This window comes from Ceratotherium simum, chromosome 6 (assembly GCF_057802395.1).
Source record: "Ceratotherium simum simum isolate JZ-2026a chromosome 6, ASM5780239v1, whole genome shotgun sequence".
NCBI classification, from domain to species: Eukaryota; Metazoa; Chordata; class Mammalia; order Perissodactyla; family Rhinocerotidae; genus Ceratotherium; species Ceratotherium simum.
The window spans coordinates 38,203,351-38,216,232 of record NC_141905.1 but is presented as its reverse complement, the minus strand read 5'-3'; the positions used below and the strand labels follow the sequence as shown (position 1 = coordinate 38,216,232).

General features: G+C 41.4%; 1 protein-coding gene across 2 annotated transcripts in view; it reads left to right on the top strand.

The window, feature by feature from the left end:
• Nucleotides 1–12,882, top strand: part of ARID5B (AT-rich interaction domain 5B) — a 175,173-nt gene that overhangs the window by 122,341 nt on the left and 39,950 nt on the right. The window contains exons 1-2 of one of the 2 annotated variants that reach the window (XM_004427095.3): nt 7,831–8,086; nt 9,500–9,612. In XM_004427095.3, coding sequence (XP_004427152.1) covers nt 8,083–8,086; nt 9,500–9,612 — 117 coding nt within the window. In that variant the 5' untranslated portion in view covers nt 7,831–8,082. Of the gene's footprint in view, nt 1–7,830; nt 8,087–9,499; nt 9,613–12,882 lie in introns of those variants that run through there. The other variant, XM_004427094.3, reaches the window with a different exon arrangement.

The window sequence follows — 12,882 nt, the reverse complement described above, 5'->3', positions numbered from 1 at the left end:
TATATTTACATTAATTTTATTCAAGTATTATGATTATATTTAATTTTTATGATATAAATATTTATGATGATATTTAATATTTAATCAAGTATTATGGACCTTGTCACAGCCTCTGCACACACAACCCAGAACCTTTCTCTTCTCATTCTGGACCCTCACTCCACCTTACTCCAACGCACACACTCTTCTTCTGCCGTCTGTGAGTTCCTTGGTATCACAGTAGAGCTTATGAAGTCGCTTTCCAGTGTTGTGGCTCGTATATATCCACAAACAAATGAAGGTCAGAGATGGCCCTGGTAGCTCGTAAAGGAGGAAGGGGAGAGAGGGATTTACCTGAGCAAAGAAAAATGTCTCAGAGTCTCAGACAAACAAGGATAGTCATCTTTCTACTTTTAAGTAAGAGACTATCCCACTTAAATTATTCTTTCTGAAAGATAAAAAAGCATTAAGAGAGTGAAAAATCCCCTTTAAGTACAAATTCCTCTTGGGATGTTTTTCAAAGAAATTGGGAGCTTATTACTTGATGACCTTTTACTTTTTCTTGTGTGTATGTGTTTGAAAAACTGAAATGTCTCTCATAACATATTAGTCAAAGTCTGAGAGAAGTTAAATATCTCCATGTTAATCCACATACACAAAAAAAGTCTCTTTTACTTATTTCCAAGTGGGGAATGTTTTCTTTAGAGATGTAGCAAATCAATTATCCTCAATGTGGAAAATGGAATATCTCATTTCCAAACCTGGAGAAATGGCTGAAACAGGAATGTTCTATTTGTATATGAGTTTAAAAACTGTTCTGATATTTACTGCTCCTTTTGAGGCTATTCAATACAAAAATGTAGCTTTCACTTCTGCGCTGTCATGTGCAATAGTGACACTACAGAACATATCAATCATGGACGAGAATGAGCAGGTTTGTTGATTGTAACAAAAAGAAAAAAGAGAGAGACAAAAATTAATTCTCCATGTTTAAAAGGTCCTATCTTTGTAAACTTCATAAATTATAGAAATCAAAATGTTCTTAAAAAGCATTTCCAGAGTGGATCCTTAAATAGCCTAAAAAAAAGAGACAAGTATCTTAAATTAATATTCTATTCTTATTATAGACAGTGATACTAAGAAAAACTAAATCTATGTTTCTTGAATAGTTTTCAAGAAATTGAAACGAGTTATTTCGAAATCTTAAGAAAAAGTGCATAGTAAGCCTTGAAACAGCACACTTATTCTAATTATAATAGGCAGTTTTTTCTTCAACATCCAGCTTGATCTCCATTAAGAGAGGAGCCTGGGGTCTAGGGCCTAGAAATGGCTCAGGCGTACCTGGATTCTGGGGAGACGAATAGTAGGAAAAAGGAGTTGCCAGGTAGATATAAAAGTGGGTGTTTGAGCCACTACGGCATTTTTAGAGTCCAGTTTTGGGTTTGCTGGGTTTGCGACTTTAGGACAAGACCTTCCAGTGGGGAAGGAAATCAGACTCTTTTTTTTTTTTTTGTGAGGAAGATCAGCCCTGAGCTAACATCCATGACAATCCTCCTCTTTTTTGCTGAGGAAGACTGGCCCTGAGCTAACATCTATTGCCAATCCTCCTCCTTTTTTTTTTTTTTCCCCTTTTTCTCCCCAAAGCCCCAGTAAATAGTTGTATGTCATAATTGCACATCCTGCTAGTTGCTGTATGTGGGATACGGCCTCAGCATGGCGGACAAGCGGTGCGTTGGTGCGCGCCGGGGATCCAAACCCGGGCCACCAGTAGCGGAGCGCGAGCACTCAACCACTAGGCCACTGGCCTGGTCCAGACCCTTTGTGTGCAGTATTGGCCCCTAGATAGCACTGCCACCTGTACCTTAAAGACCAAGCTGAGTCCTCAGGTGTCCACTCGACCCTGATGTCTCTTTACAGAATATTTGGAATTCTAAGGCAAAGGAGTCTTTCCATAGGCTCCTGAGGCTATGATATATAGACCTCATTACCCCAAAGACAATAAGCATTTGCAAGACAGCTATGCGCCACCACCTCCATGCCCTTACAGGTCCTGAAGGTGTCCTTTCACTGAAAATGGTTCCCCTGGAGGATTCTGTGAGTAGCCAGAAGAGACCAAAGGGAAGGTGAGAGTTTGAAAGGTCTGGCACGGATTTCAGTCTCCTTCCCCCAAATTCCAGAATTCTCTCCTTAGAAAGTCAATCTTCTGAAAACCGAGAATCTGTCCTCACTCTACACCTAGATTTAGCGCCCAGATTTTCCCCTTATTCCGAAAGTGGTAGTAAAAAGCGTCTATAAACCCCTTCTTCTTTGCCAGCGGCCTTGTAGACAAGCCTGTTATAGACTTCTAGAACATTTCTGCATTCCTTTGGATTTCACTACATCATTTCAGAATAATTATGGCTAACATTTGGTCATTTAAATTTCTCTCCTTCTCAAGACACAGAGGGGAAGTAAAGATAGAAATCTGCCCATCACTGCTGGTAAAACTTGACTGAAAAAGAGGTTTGCTTGTGTTTTAATGGCAAGAGTGCCGTGGAGTCACATGCTTTCAAACCAATTAGCAATACAGATGAGCTAGCAAGTCGAGTTCCATTTATAGGGTGGGGGAAGGAGAGAAGTCAAATAATTTGTGTTTTTAAGTGTTTCTGAGAAATGAAGACCTCCAGGGCAGAGAGAAGGCTGATCAGGAAATAGCTATGCAAATCACATGCCTATGAAATTACTAAAACTCTGATCAGGGGCATTAACAATTGCTCCAGCATTCACAAGCCTGAAACAAGGAGTGAGTAAGACTGGGCATGTTTTGGAAGGGATTACAAGAGTGTTTACTTACGCGGTTTGTTGAGCAGTCGATGAAGTCCACGGCTGTTTTGGACTTAAGCTGCCCGAGAGCAGTGCAGGTATGACGAATGCAGTAATACATTCCACTCTCATTAGTGACTCTTGGGGATCTCAGTGATTTTGACAAAGAGCCAAAGTGACTGGACCTTGTATGAAGCCTGCTTCCTTTTTTTTCACCCTCTTTCTAACAACACAACTGCTCACCCTTCCATAGGAGGTAGAAGGAGACCTGGATTGTGTGAGAGGGCAGTTCATCGGAAATGCTAAATCATCGTTAGTAGGCACTGTGGTCCAACCATTGTCGGGGTATGGTTGGGTTAAAGGAAACTCAAAGCGGCCATGACATCCCGAGGCGACTGTGCGCCCTCCTCTGGGGCGTATGCATGGCACCTTGTTCAAGGCTGTGTGGTTTCGGTGGCATTTGAGAGTGAGGGCATTTGAGGTTGGCTCTCATCTGGGTTCACAGCTCCCGACTCATCTTTCTAATGCCTTTATTTGAGAAAAAAATTACTCTTAAAAACGGGAACTGTCAGGCGTCCGGCCCGGTGGCGCAGCGGGGTGCACGCGCTCTGCTTTGGTGGCCCAGGGTTCCAGGGTTCGGATCCCAAACACGGACCAGCGCACCGCTTGTCAAGCCATGCTCTGGCGACATCCCATATAAAGTAGAAGAAGATGGGCTCGGATGTTAGCCCAGGGCCAATCTTCCTCAGCACAAAAGAGGAGGATTGGCATCTGATGTTAGCTCAGGGCTGATCTTCCTCACCAAAAAAAAAAAAGGAACTGTCAGAACAATTACAGAAAAGGGTAACACTCTTGCTGCGTTTTTTTTTACCATGCCTCTTGCTTTAAATTAATGATTTAAGTAAGAATGTTCTAGAAGATGGAGTTGTGCTTGTTAATGGCCCAGTCGCTTCTCAAACATTTTTATTGGGTGTGGAAGATTGCTGAGAGGAAAACAGAATAAAAGGAAACTTGAATATTCTTAAATCTATATGTAATTAACACTCTGTGAATCCAAGAAAATATTCAGCCAGTTAACAGACGTTGAGTACCAGGGGCCACAGATTTCCAGCACCACAATGTTAGGTGTGGAGTAGTGAGCATAAGGAATAACTGTGGATGTGAAATCAAAATTTCAGGGAATCATTTATGAATTTTTAAAATAAAAATATTGGCTTTAAGTTAAAGCCAAAATGAGGGCTGAGAGCTTCTGTTTTTCTTTTCTTTTTTTCCCAAGTATTTGAAAACTGAAATTCTGTAAGAGATTATCTGTGAAATGCCTTTCTTTTATTACACCCATAAATTTCAGGAGTGGCTTTGATCAAGCCTTCTGCCATTCTTGGTTTCTAAATCTTTTACTCATATGTTAATAACTTGAAAAACACTCATCTTATTTTTGTTGTAGTGAAAGAGGAAGTTTCTAAATAGTCAAAAGGGAAACATTGAAAATAGAACACATTAAGTGATAACTAAATTAGAGTAGGATTTTTTTTTTCCAGAAAGAGCAATGCTCCATGCTGAAACTTGCCAGAATATTTTAAGATGATTGTCTATAAAGAAAATGTACCAGAGAATTGAGATCCTCAGAGGAAAGGCATTACAGAAATGCAAAGTATTATCAGTAACATGAACTATACATAGAACGTTTGTCAGTCCCTAATACTTCCATCAGTGGAGTTTAGTTTTCTGGCTTGTGTTTCGTGTTTAAAACACACACACACACACACACACACACACACAACTTACAAATCAAATGAGTTAACGCTCTGCTGACTTCCTCTAGACATTGACCCTGGGGGTCAAACTCTTAGGAAAATGATGCCTGGTTTTCCATTCCTCTAATTCCAGTCCCCACCAACAAGCAAGTCCTATCTCTGAGTGGAAGCTCACAGAGAATTTCTCGAGAGAATAGCTGCATTGGCAACAAAATCCTCTCTGCAAAATAAGAAGAAAGTGTTGTTAACTGATGAGTCAATCCCGCTTTTATAGCAGTTTATCTTCGTGGTATTTCCAAGAGCGTAAATGTTATAAAAAAGAGAGACGGTCATGACAGGAAGAACGCAGTAGAAAAAAAACAGGAACATTTAAGCCAAAAGCAATTTACTTTGCCAGTAACTGGTTACATTTCCTTTGTTTTATTATTATTATTGCAAGAGTTGGGGTTGAGATGAAAGTTTCCCACACCTGCGCTGCCCTGACACATAACTTGTTAGAAACCAGGGTGAAGTAAATATATTATCGAATGCCTGCAACTCTCAGCTTCTAGGCTCTTTAAGAAAAAAAGCAAAAAACCTATTTTGCTATATTGTCTTTTACAAAAGACTATAATTCATTAACATTGGGAGGAGTTAAAAAAAAACAAAACAAAACATATGGGTTAGATGTCAAAGCGGCCCGGAGCGCTGGCGGTAGCTGAGTGTCCTGGGGTTAACACCTATAGAAATAGTGATGACCTCACAACGGTGAATACTTGTTAATTTCATGGCACTGAGTAAGAGGACCAGATGGGCAGTCAGAGAGGAAAGATTTTTTAAAAACCACAGAGATCTTTCACTGATTTGGCAGAAGAGTCAGAGTGGCCCACTGAAGGGGCTAATGTGCATGGCGCTCTGACTAAGTTTTATTGGAACTCGGTGGCTAGAGTAGAGTCTTACCGCCTCCTGCTGAATCAGGACTGAGGGGCACCCTGCTCCCTGTCAAGTCTGCAGGATGCTGTTTGCTGCCTGGGATGGGCTGCAGCGCCCTTGTGCTATGTGGTACTTGAGAGTGTTTTCATTTGGCGAAAGCACCCTGGTGACTGCCAGCCCAAGTTAATAGTATAAATATCTCATTATGAGACAGAGTGAGTGTATGTGTGTGTCTGTCTGTCTGTTGGAGAGAAGTTAATTAAAGTAGGGGCTCTGGATATAGTCCAGTCGCCTGGGTTGGAATCCTTGTGCTACCAATAACCAGTTGTATGACCTAAGACAACTAATTTCATCTCTCAGTTTCCTGGTCTGTAAAATGGGGATATTAATCACACCTTCCGGTTGGCTTGTTGTGAGCTTTACATAAGTTATTGTATGCAAAGTGCTGACTGGCACAGAGAAAGTGCTCAGTAAGTATCAACTATTATTATTATTATTCATGTATAATATTGAAAACATTTGTGCAGAGAGCATTGACTGAACTCTATGATGAGCCAGGCCAGGGCTGTGCAGTGGATTATATATACACAAGTAAAAGTAATGGTGCATTTATTGCTTCACACTATTTTGGGAGGGGTGGGGGGCGTAGAATTGGCTAGAGCCGGTTACGCTATCAGTAATGTTCTGCTGCCTTCCCAGAATGGCCTTGTTGGTAGAGATCAGTCTCATCGAAAGCGCTGGATCTGGTGTAATTCTTGAGTCTTAGGATTTAGATTCTCTCAGTAGCTACACAGCCCTTGGCTGTCAAGGACAGGACAGGTTTAGGTTGGTCCAGGGTGGCTAGGAGGAGGTGGGGCTGTTTCTTATGTAAAAGAATTAAAGGCCAGAACGTCCACTCCACCCCTGCCCACCACCACACTGTCAAGCATTTATTTTTACTCACCCCCCTAGCGGCAAATGATTTGTTTTCTTGACCTTGTAGGAAAAAAATGTAGCCTGGGGGCCAGAATTTTTGCTCTCCCCCAAAGCTAGCCCCTCAATCCCAAAGCTTCACCTGGAGTTCTTATGGATCCAAAAGATCTCGAATTGTATAATGGGGGCTCCCAGCCAGTCCTGTGTGCTCCTTTCCCCAGATCATGCCAGACACAATGGCTTGACAGTAATCAGGAACCAAAGGCCTCAGGTTTCCTGTCTCAATTCCCAGAGCAAACTCAAGTCACCAGTGTATGTTCCCAGAGTTCAAGTGTAAGTAGTAAAGGGGAATGCAGTTTTACAGGTGCCCAGAGTGACACGTATACACGTGGTCAGGTTGGCAGGTCCAGCTCGTGAAGACACGAAGGAAGTATATGTGGGCATCTTTATTTCCATTAGTCACTTGTTCATTCAACAAATTCATATTGTGCAATGTCCCCTCCTGGGTATGTGCTGGGCAGATGAAAGATGAATGTAACATGTTCTTGCCCTTAAGGACTCTCCAATTTAGTATAATAATAAGCCATAAAACACAGCTAAGGTACAAAGAATACAGTGATACCCTTCATAAGAGTAGGTCAGAAAAGGAGTTCAGAGGGGAGACTAACAGAAGTATTTGTATTTGAGACATGAGAGATTGGTGGGTTTTACCTAACCAGACCTAAATATCAGTGTACTTGCCTTATTAGGAACAAAAGTCTTTTTCTCTTGATCAAGATCCCATTTTGGGTTTAAGTTTGTGTGACCAGAATATTAGGTGCTAGTCTGTTCTAAATTTGTAATTCTCAGAATCTGCTAGGGAAGGACATCTGCTTCTCTGGGTTCTGAAAACAGCTCAAAGAATGGAGAAAATAGACCCAATTTGGGGATGACTTACTGTCGGTTCCCGGAACCTTTGCCTTTATTTAAAACAGCCTGTTCAACGCAAGTTCTATCTAAAAGGCCTTTGGGATTTGAAAGCTTTTCTGGAAATAAATGCCTTTTAGGTTTAAATGCTTTTTGCCAAAATGTTAGGAAGCAAAGATCATAGTAACAAGTCTTAGAACAGGGGCGATATTGTTTTGTTTCTTTTAATGAAATGCCTCAGACCTACCCCAAGTTCTGTTTGTTGCTGTCAGCTTTCTGCTGGGCTATTATTTTGATAAGGGACATGAAAGTACATCCTTTCCTCGCGGTCATTAAAGTCTTAGCACTTGGGTCAGTTGTGGAAACACTTCTGTGCTACACCAAGTCTTTGAACCAAAACAATCCACGCCCTGGCCCCAGGCCAAGGACCGTGTCAGTTCATGGAAGGTGGCATCAAACTCTGACAAGGGAGCAGGAGGTCAGGATCCACAAAATAGGTCGGATGAAATCACCAGCCCCGTGCAGGGAGGTGGAGAGAGCAGAGCCCTCCCTGCCAGTCTGGCAACTCCAGCAAGTCCTCAGAGCTCATCCCACACACCCCGTGCTAGTCACTGCTGTGTGTTTACATGAGTAATGGAGCTGCCGGGGGAGGGGAGTTGTAAGCAGAGCGCTGAGCCTCGCAGCTCGCATTCGGAGGGAAGCTGACATCCACACCAAGTCAAGTCGAGACTTCCAGGGACCGGGTCGGGAAGCAGTCACATGCTTCCGTGAGCTTTCATGAGCACAGACATCATCAGGCAGATGTCTGTCGACTGGAATGGGTAATCGCTACTTTCTCTTTGCTTGATTTTTGTTTGTGAGTTTGTTTACCTTTGGTAATTCCAGGCTGGCTTTCTGGGATGGACTTTCGGAGGAACGTTTTGAGGAAAAGAGAGGAGAGCAGGTCTGGGAGGGGGAGGCTGAGCCCCAAAGCCCCTTTTTAAACTTTTGTCTGATTGGAAAGGCGGCTCTACTTGACTGAGTTTTACCAACAGCAAAACTGTTATCCACAGTAGAAAATCAGAGGAGTGGAATGACTGTGTTTGTAAGATGAGTACAATGTAAAATGTCCTAAAACCGCTGGTTAACTATGTGACAATAAGTAAGATTAACAACAATTAAGAGGGTTTGAGTCGTTCAGATTTGGCATGGTCATAATTATACCTTAAAGTAATAAAAAGTGTGGGTACCTTGAAAGGTTTGAAAGAAATTGCTTGGGGTATAATTCACTAGTTTGGAATTCCTCAAGGGCTAGTTGGTTTGTTGCTTTAATTTTGCTTGACTTGGGTGACTGATGAAGTTAAATGTGAAACCTGAGGCCGGACGGTCGCAGCCCTCAATAAACAGCTGCCTTTTTTTTTTTTTTTTTTTGTCTGCTGTCTGTGTGGATCTTAAAGGGAATCAAGCTCAACATCAAGGATAAAATAGAACTGTGATTTGCATCTTGTCTGCGGCTTTCAAAAAGTATAATCTCTGTGGAAGCAGGCTAACCCCAGTGTGATCTTTGGAAGTTATTTAAAATGTAACCTTCAAGATCTTCATAGAAAATATATTGAAAAAGAAAAGAGAGCATGCTGATTTAAATGTATCTGCCAGATTTGTTGAGATTTGAAACATGCTGGTCACAAGATTATTAGTAAATCCATATAATAACATTTGTCAGATTGTTAGCATATGCCTCTCTATAGCTCTCTCTCTATTTATTTGTGTCATAATTTTAGAAAATGCTCATGGCTCCACTTTTGAAGAGAGACATTTTCAAATGTTACATTACTGTGATACCATAGTGGGCTGGCATATCACTTAGATTTTCTGAAAACAGGATACAAAACAAAAAACAAAGAATAATCTTGGAGCCTGGCTCCGGGTTGCCTTTCAGCCCAATACGTTTCTTTTCTAACAATGGGGAGGTGCATTTTCCTTATCATCATCCTTTAGAGCTAAGGGCTTCACTTTATTATATTAATTAGACATGTGAAAGTGTAATAGACCAGCTTTGGGAAACATGTCTGGAAGTGTATAGTCTACCAAGATGCCACCCTTCAAAGAGAGGAGCATAAACGAGGGTTGGCTGCCACAGATGTGTACATTTCCCTGAACAATCAGAGGAGATCACTGTAGTAAGATTCTTAGTCTTTAATAAGGAAACCCATGCAGAAGAAAATGTATATCAATTGTTCTCCATTTGTTTTCAGCGCCAAATCTTAAAGGCAGACCACGGAAAAAGAAACCATGCCCACAGAGAAGAGATTCTTTCAGTGGTGTTAAAGATTCCAACAACAATTCCGATGGCAAAGCCGTTGCCAAGGTACGGTCATTTGCTCCATGGTATTTGTTTTCCTGCATCTTTTTACTTTTGCTTTTTCTCTTTTCTCTGTGCTCTTGTGTCTTGATGGCAGTTTTCAATTCAGAATCTGACTTTGGTATTCATAGCTCTCTGTTGTGTCTGCTCCCCTCACCTCCCCTCCCCTGGTGGCAGGAGGAGGGGGAAGTGTAGGCATTTTGATTAGTCAACAGAAAGACTTCCCACCTCCCAGTTTGGCCTGTTGGGTAAGGGACAGATGATTAAGCGCCCACGTCATTGAAGCTGAGATTTCATAGTAGGTGACACAATGACATAGTTTACTCTGCTTGTATCAAAAATAGACCAGCTGAACCATCCTCTTTCTGAATGTGTTCATTTAAATATGTTTCAGAGGATGAAATTAGAAATGGCTAGAATTAATCTTTTCAGTTATTCTTTTTCAAAGTCACCTCTAATTTATCTTAGAGTCAAATTAAAGACACATGGTGGAATATTTACATGTATACATATACCCATATATATATATATTTATATGTTTTTAAAGCTCTCTCTTAATGCAGAATGAAAGTCCAAATTCTAGAGTATTTTTCAGGACCCAGCCCTGTTTTGCCTAAGCATTCTTTGGAATCTTGAAAATGCATGCCTGAGGTATTTAGCACCAGGAAGGGTGAAGTGTCACTTCATATTTTTAGACTTATCTTTTTGACTTTTGTGGGCTTGGATCAGATTTCCATGGTTCTGTTTATGGAGTGTTTGCCTATAGGTGTTGTTTCTGTGCCAAAGACAGCAATAGCCCCTTTAGGACCTGAAGTGAAGACTGGATTTCAACTGACAATACGTTTCCAGATCCAAGCACTAAACCTATGAAAATGGGAACATTTTGATTATTGGTGACTTTGGAAGATTCTGATGTAGAAAAACATGAATTCAGTTCTGTGTTGACAATCTACTGTTTTTCTGCCGTGTACTCCGCTCCTTCTCCCAGTGTAATGAAGCAAATCCTAGACATTCACATTCTATAAATCTTATCTGCAAGGATGATTGTTTCATCAGGAAGTTCTGAGGACTTGTTGATTAGTATTTCTTCATGCTTCTAAGATTGAAAAGGGTTAAAAAGGGATAAACCAATAGAAATGTGTATTTTCTGGCTAAAAACAAATCTGTCTTTCTCTCAGTTATTTTTGTTCTGTTCGTTTAACCTTCTGTGAGTGAGTCTACGTGGATACCAAGAATGACATTTTCTAGTAATTTGGACATCTTGGCCCTAGAACTATCTATCTAGGGCTTTGGCTTCCATGGTCTTGAAGGATGTCAGTAGGAACAATTTATTCCCTATGATGTGGTTTGCAAGATACTGCAGAATGGAGCGGGAATTTAGGATCGTAACATTTAGCAGAGCTTGTACTGCCAATGTCTTGTGTTGGCATTCTGCCCCATACCTCTAAGGTGACATCATGTGTTTATCCCAGCATGTTCTGTACCTGAGCCCAGCAGGATGAAGCTCCTTCTCGTGTCATTTGGAGTCACTACCAAAGTGTGCCTCTGGGAGTTTTGCAGAACTCATGCAATTGATCTGAAAGAACAGCACCTCCAATATCTCTCTCCATGGAAGGCAGCTCAAGACTCGCACTATGATGCACAAAACTGAAGAGAACAGGAGCCTGTTCTGTATTTGATGTTCACTGACTCATCCTTCTTAGGAGGGACAGTAGTCAAGTGACTACTGAGTTTCTTAAGTGACCCTTTCCACCCCACCTCCCACCAGTCCTGCCATTCAGAATCTTTATGAGGAGGAAGATCTTTCTCCATCATTGATTTCAGTGGTGAATGGATGAATGTCATGCTGCCATCAGCTGCTGGGGACTGGTCTAAACGCTGAGCTCTTCTCAGAGTCTTGGATTATAGTCCTGCCTTGGCTTCTTCCAGTGGGTCTGGCAAGATGGCTTCACATAGAAGAGAGAGACTGGTAGGTTTGAAGTATGGTGGGCTTATCTTTTGGCACCAGCAGACACATATAAAATCCCTACAGAGTGAGCAAGCCATGTCTGGGGCCAGGACAACAATTAAAGAGGCATTTCTGACTTAAAGTGGTCTCTTCTCATGAAACGCTGCAGTAGAGATTACAAGCCTGTGACCATCTGATCATTTGCTGAACTGGAAGCAACATTTCAAAAGACAGTTTGGCGTTATGACCAAGACCTGTGTGACTGTTTTTTTTCAAAAGTGTCTCAAATAGACCATTTCTAACTATGGATAAGTACCAGCTTCCTGCAGCACCACACAGCAAAGCTCTTAGAGTGAGAACCCACTGGGTTTGTTGTGTGCATGACTGGAAAAGCAAGTCAAGTAACTTGCCTATCACCAGCAAAAGTTTGCACTCTCTCAATGAGAACATGAAAACTAGCTTTGCAAGACTCTGTTCTCCAAGCGACAGAGAAATTCATGGCTTGCCAAAGATAGCAAAAGTCACATGAGGAAGAGGCTGCCAGTTCTCTGAAGATGTCATGAATATGTCCAACCCAAATCCTGCCATTTCTCTGGGATCATCTTATAGCAGCGGATCTGGGGACCAAGCCCATTCATGTGGTGATCTACACACGAGAAATCTTTTCAGTCTATGTTTCATGAAAGGCCTCCATTGACAGAAAGCAAATGACTTTTCACATCCTGTAAGCACTTACCAAAGGCCAGAAGTATATAACGGGTGATTTGTATTCTAAAAAGAACGTAAAAAGGGAAACCATGGTGTGCAATATACTCTTTCATTTAAATCACAAACATACTTTTGATATTTCACAAATGTGATACTTTCATTATTTTCGGTATTTTTCCTCCCATTTGGTCCTCAGAACTACTCCCAGGGATTATCCTTCCTGCTTTCCTGAGGAAGAAAATGAGGGTCTTCCAGCAACTTCGTGACCAAATCGAAATTAGACTCTAGCTTCTTTCCTGCTGGTTCAGCACATCTTGCTGCCCCAGTTGAAGGCTGGATTAGTTATAACTCAATCCAGTGAAAGGATGTGGTTAATATCAAATAGGTGGTGGTTCACTGAAAACGTTAAATGTGGATTCTTTAATTAGCACTTCCTCAATCGCTTTGGAAACCCCAAAGCTCTTAGTGAACTCAACAAGTATAAGGTGTTCAGGTAGGGAAAAAAAGATCTAGTAATTAACTGTTACCATCAAAACGTTGGGCTTTCTCAAGGTCAACATGAAGACTAGCTCCTGTTTATTATTTCAATAGATTAAAAAGCTGAGAATGTTGTAGGTAAA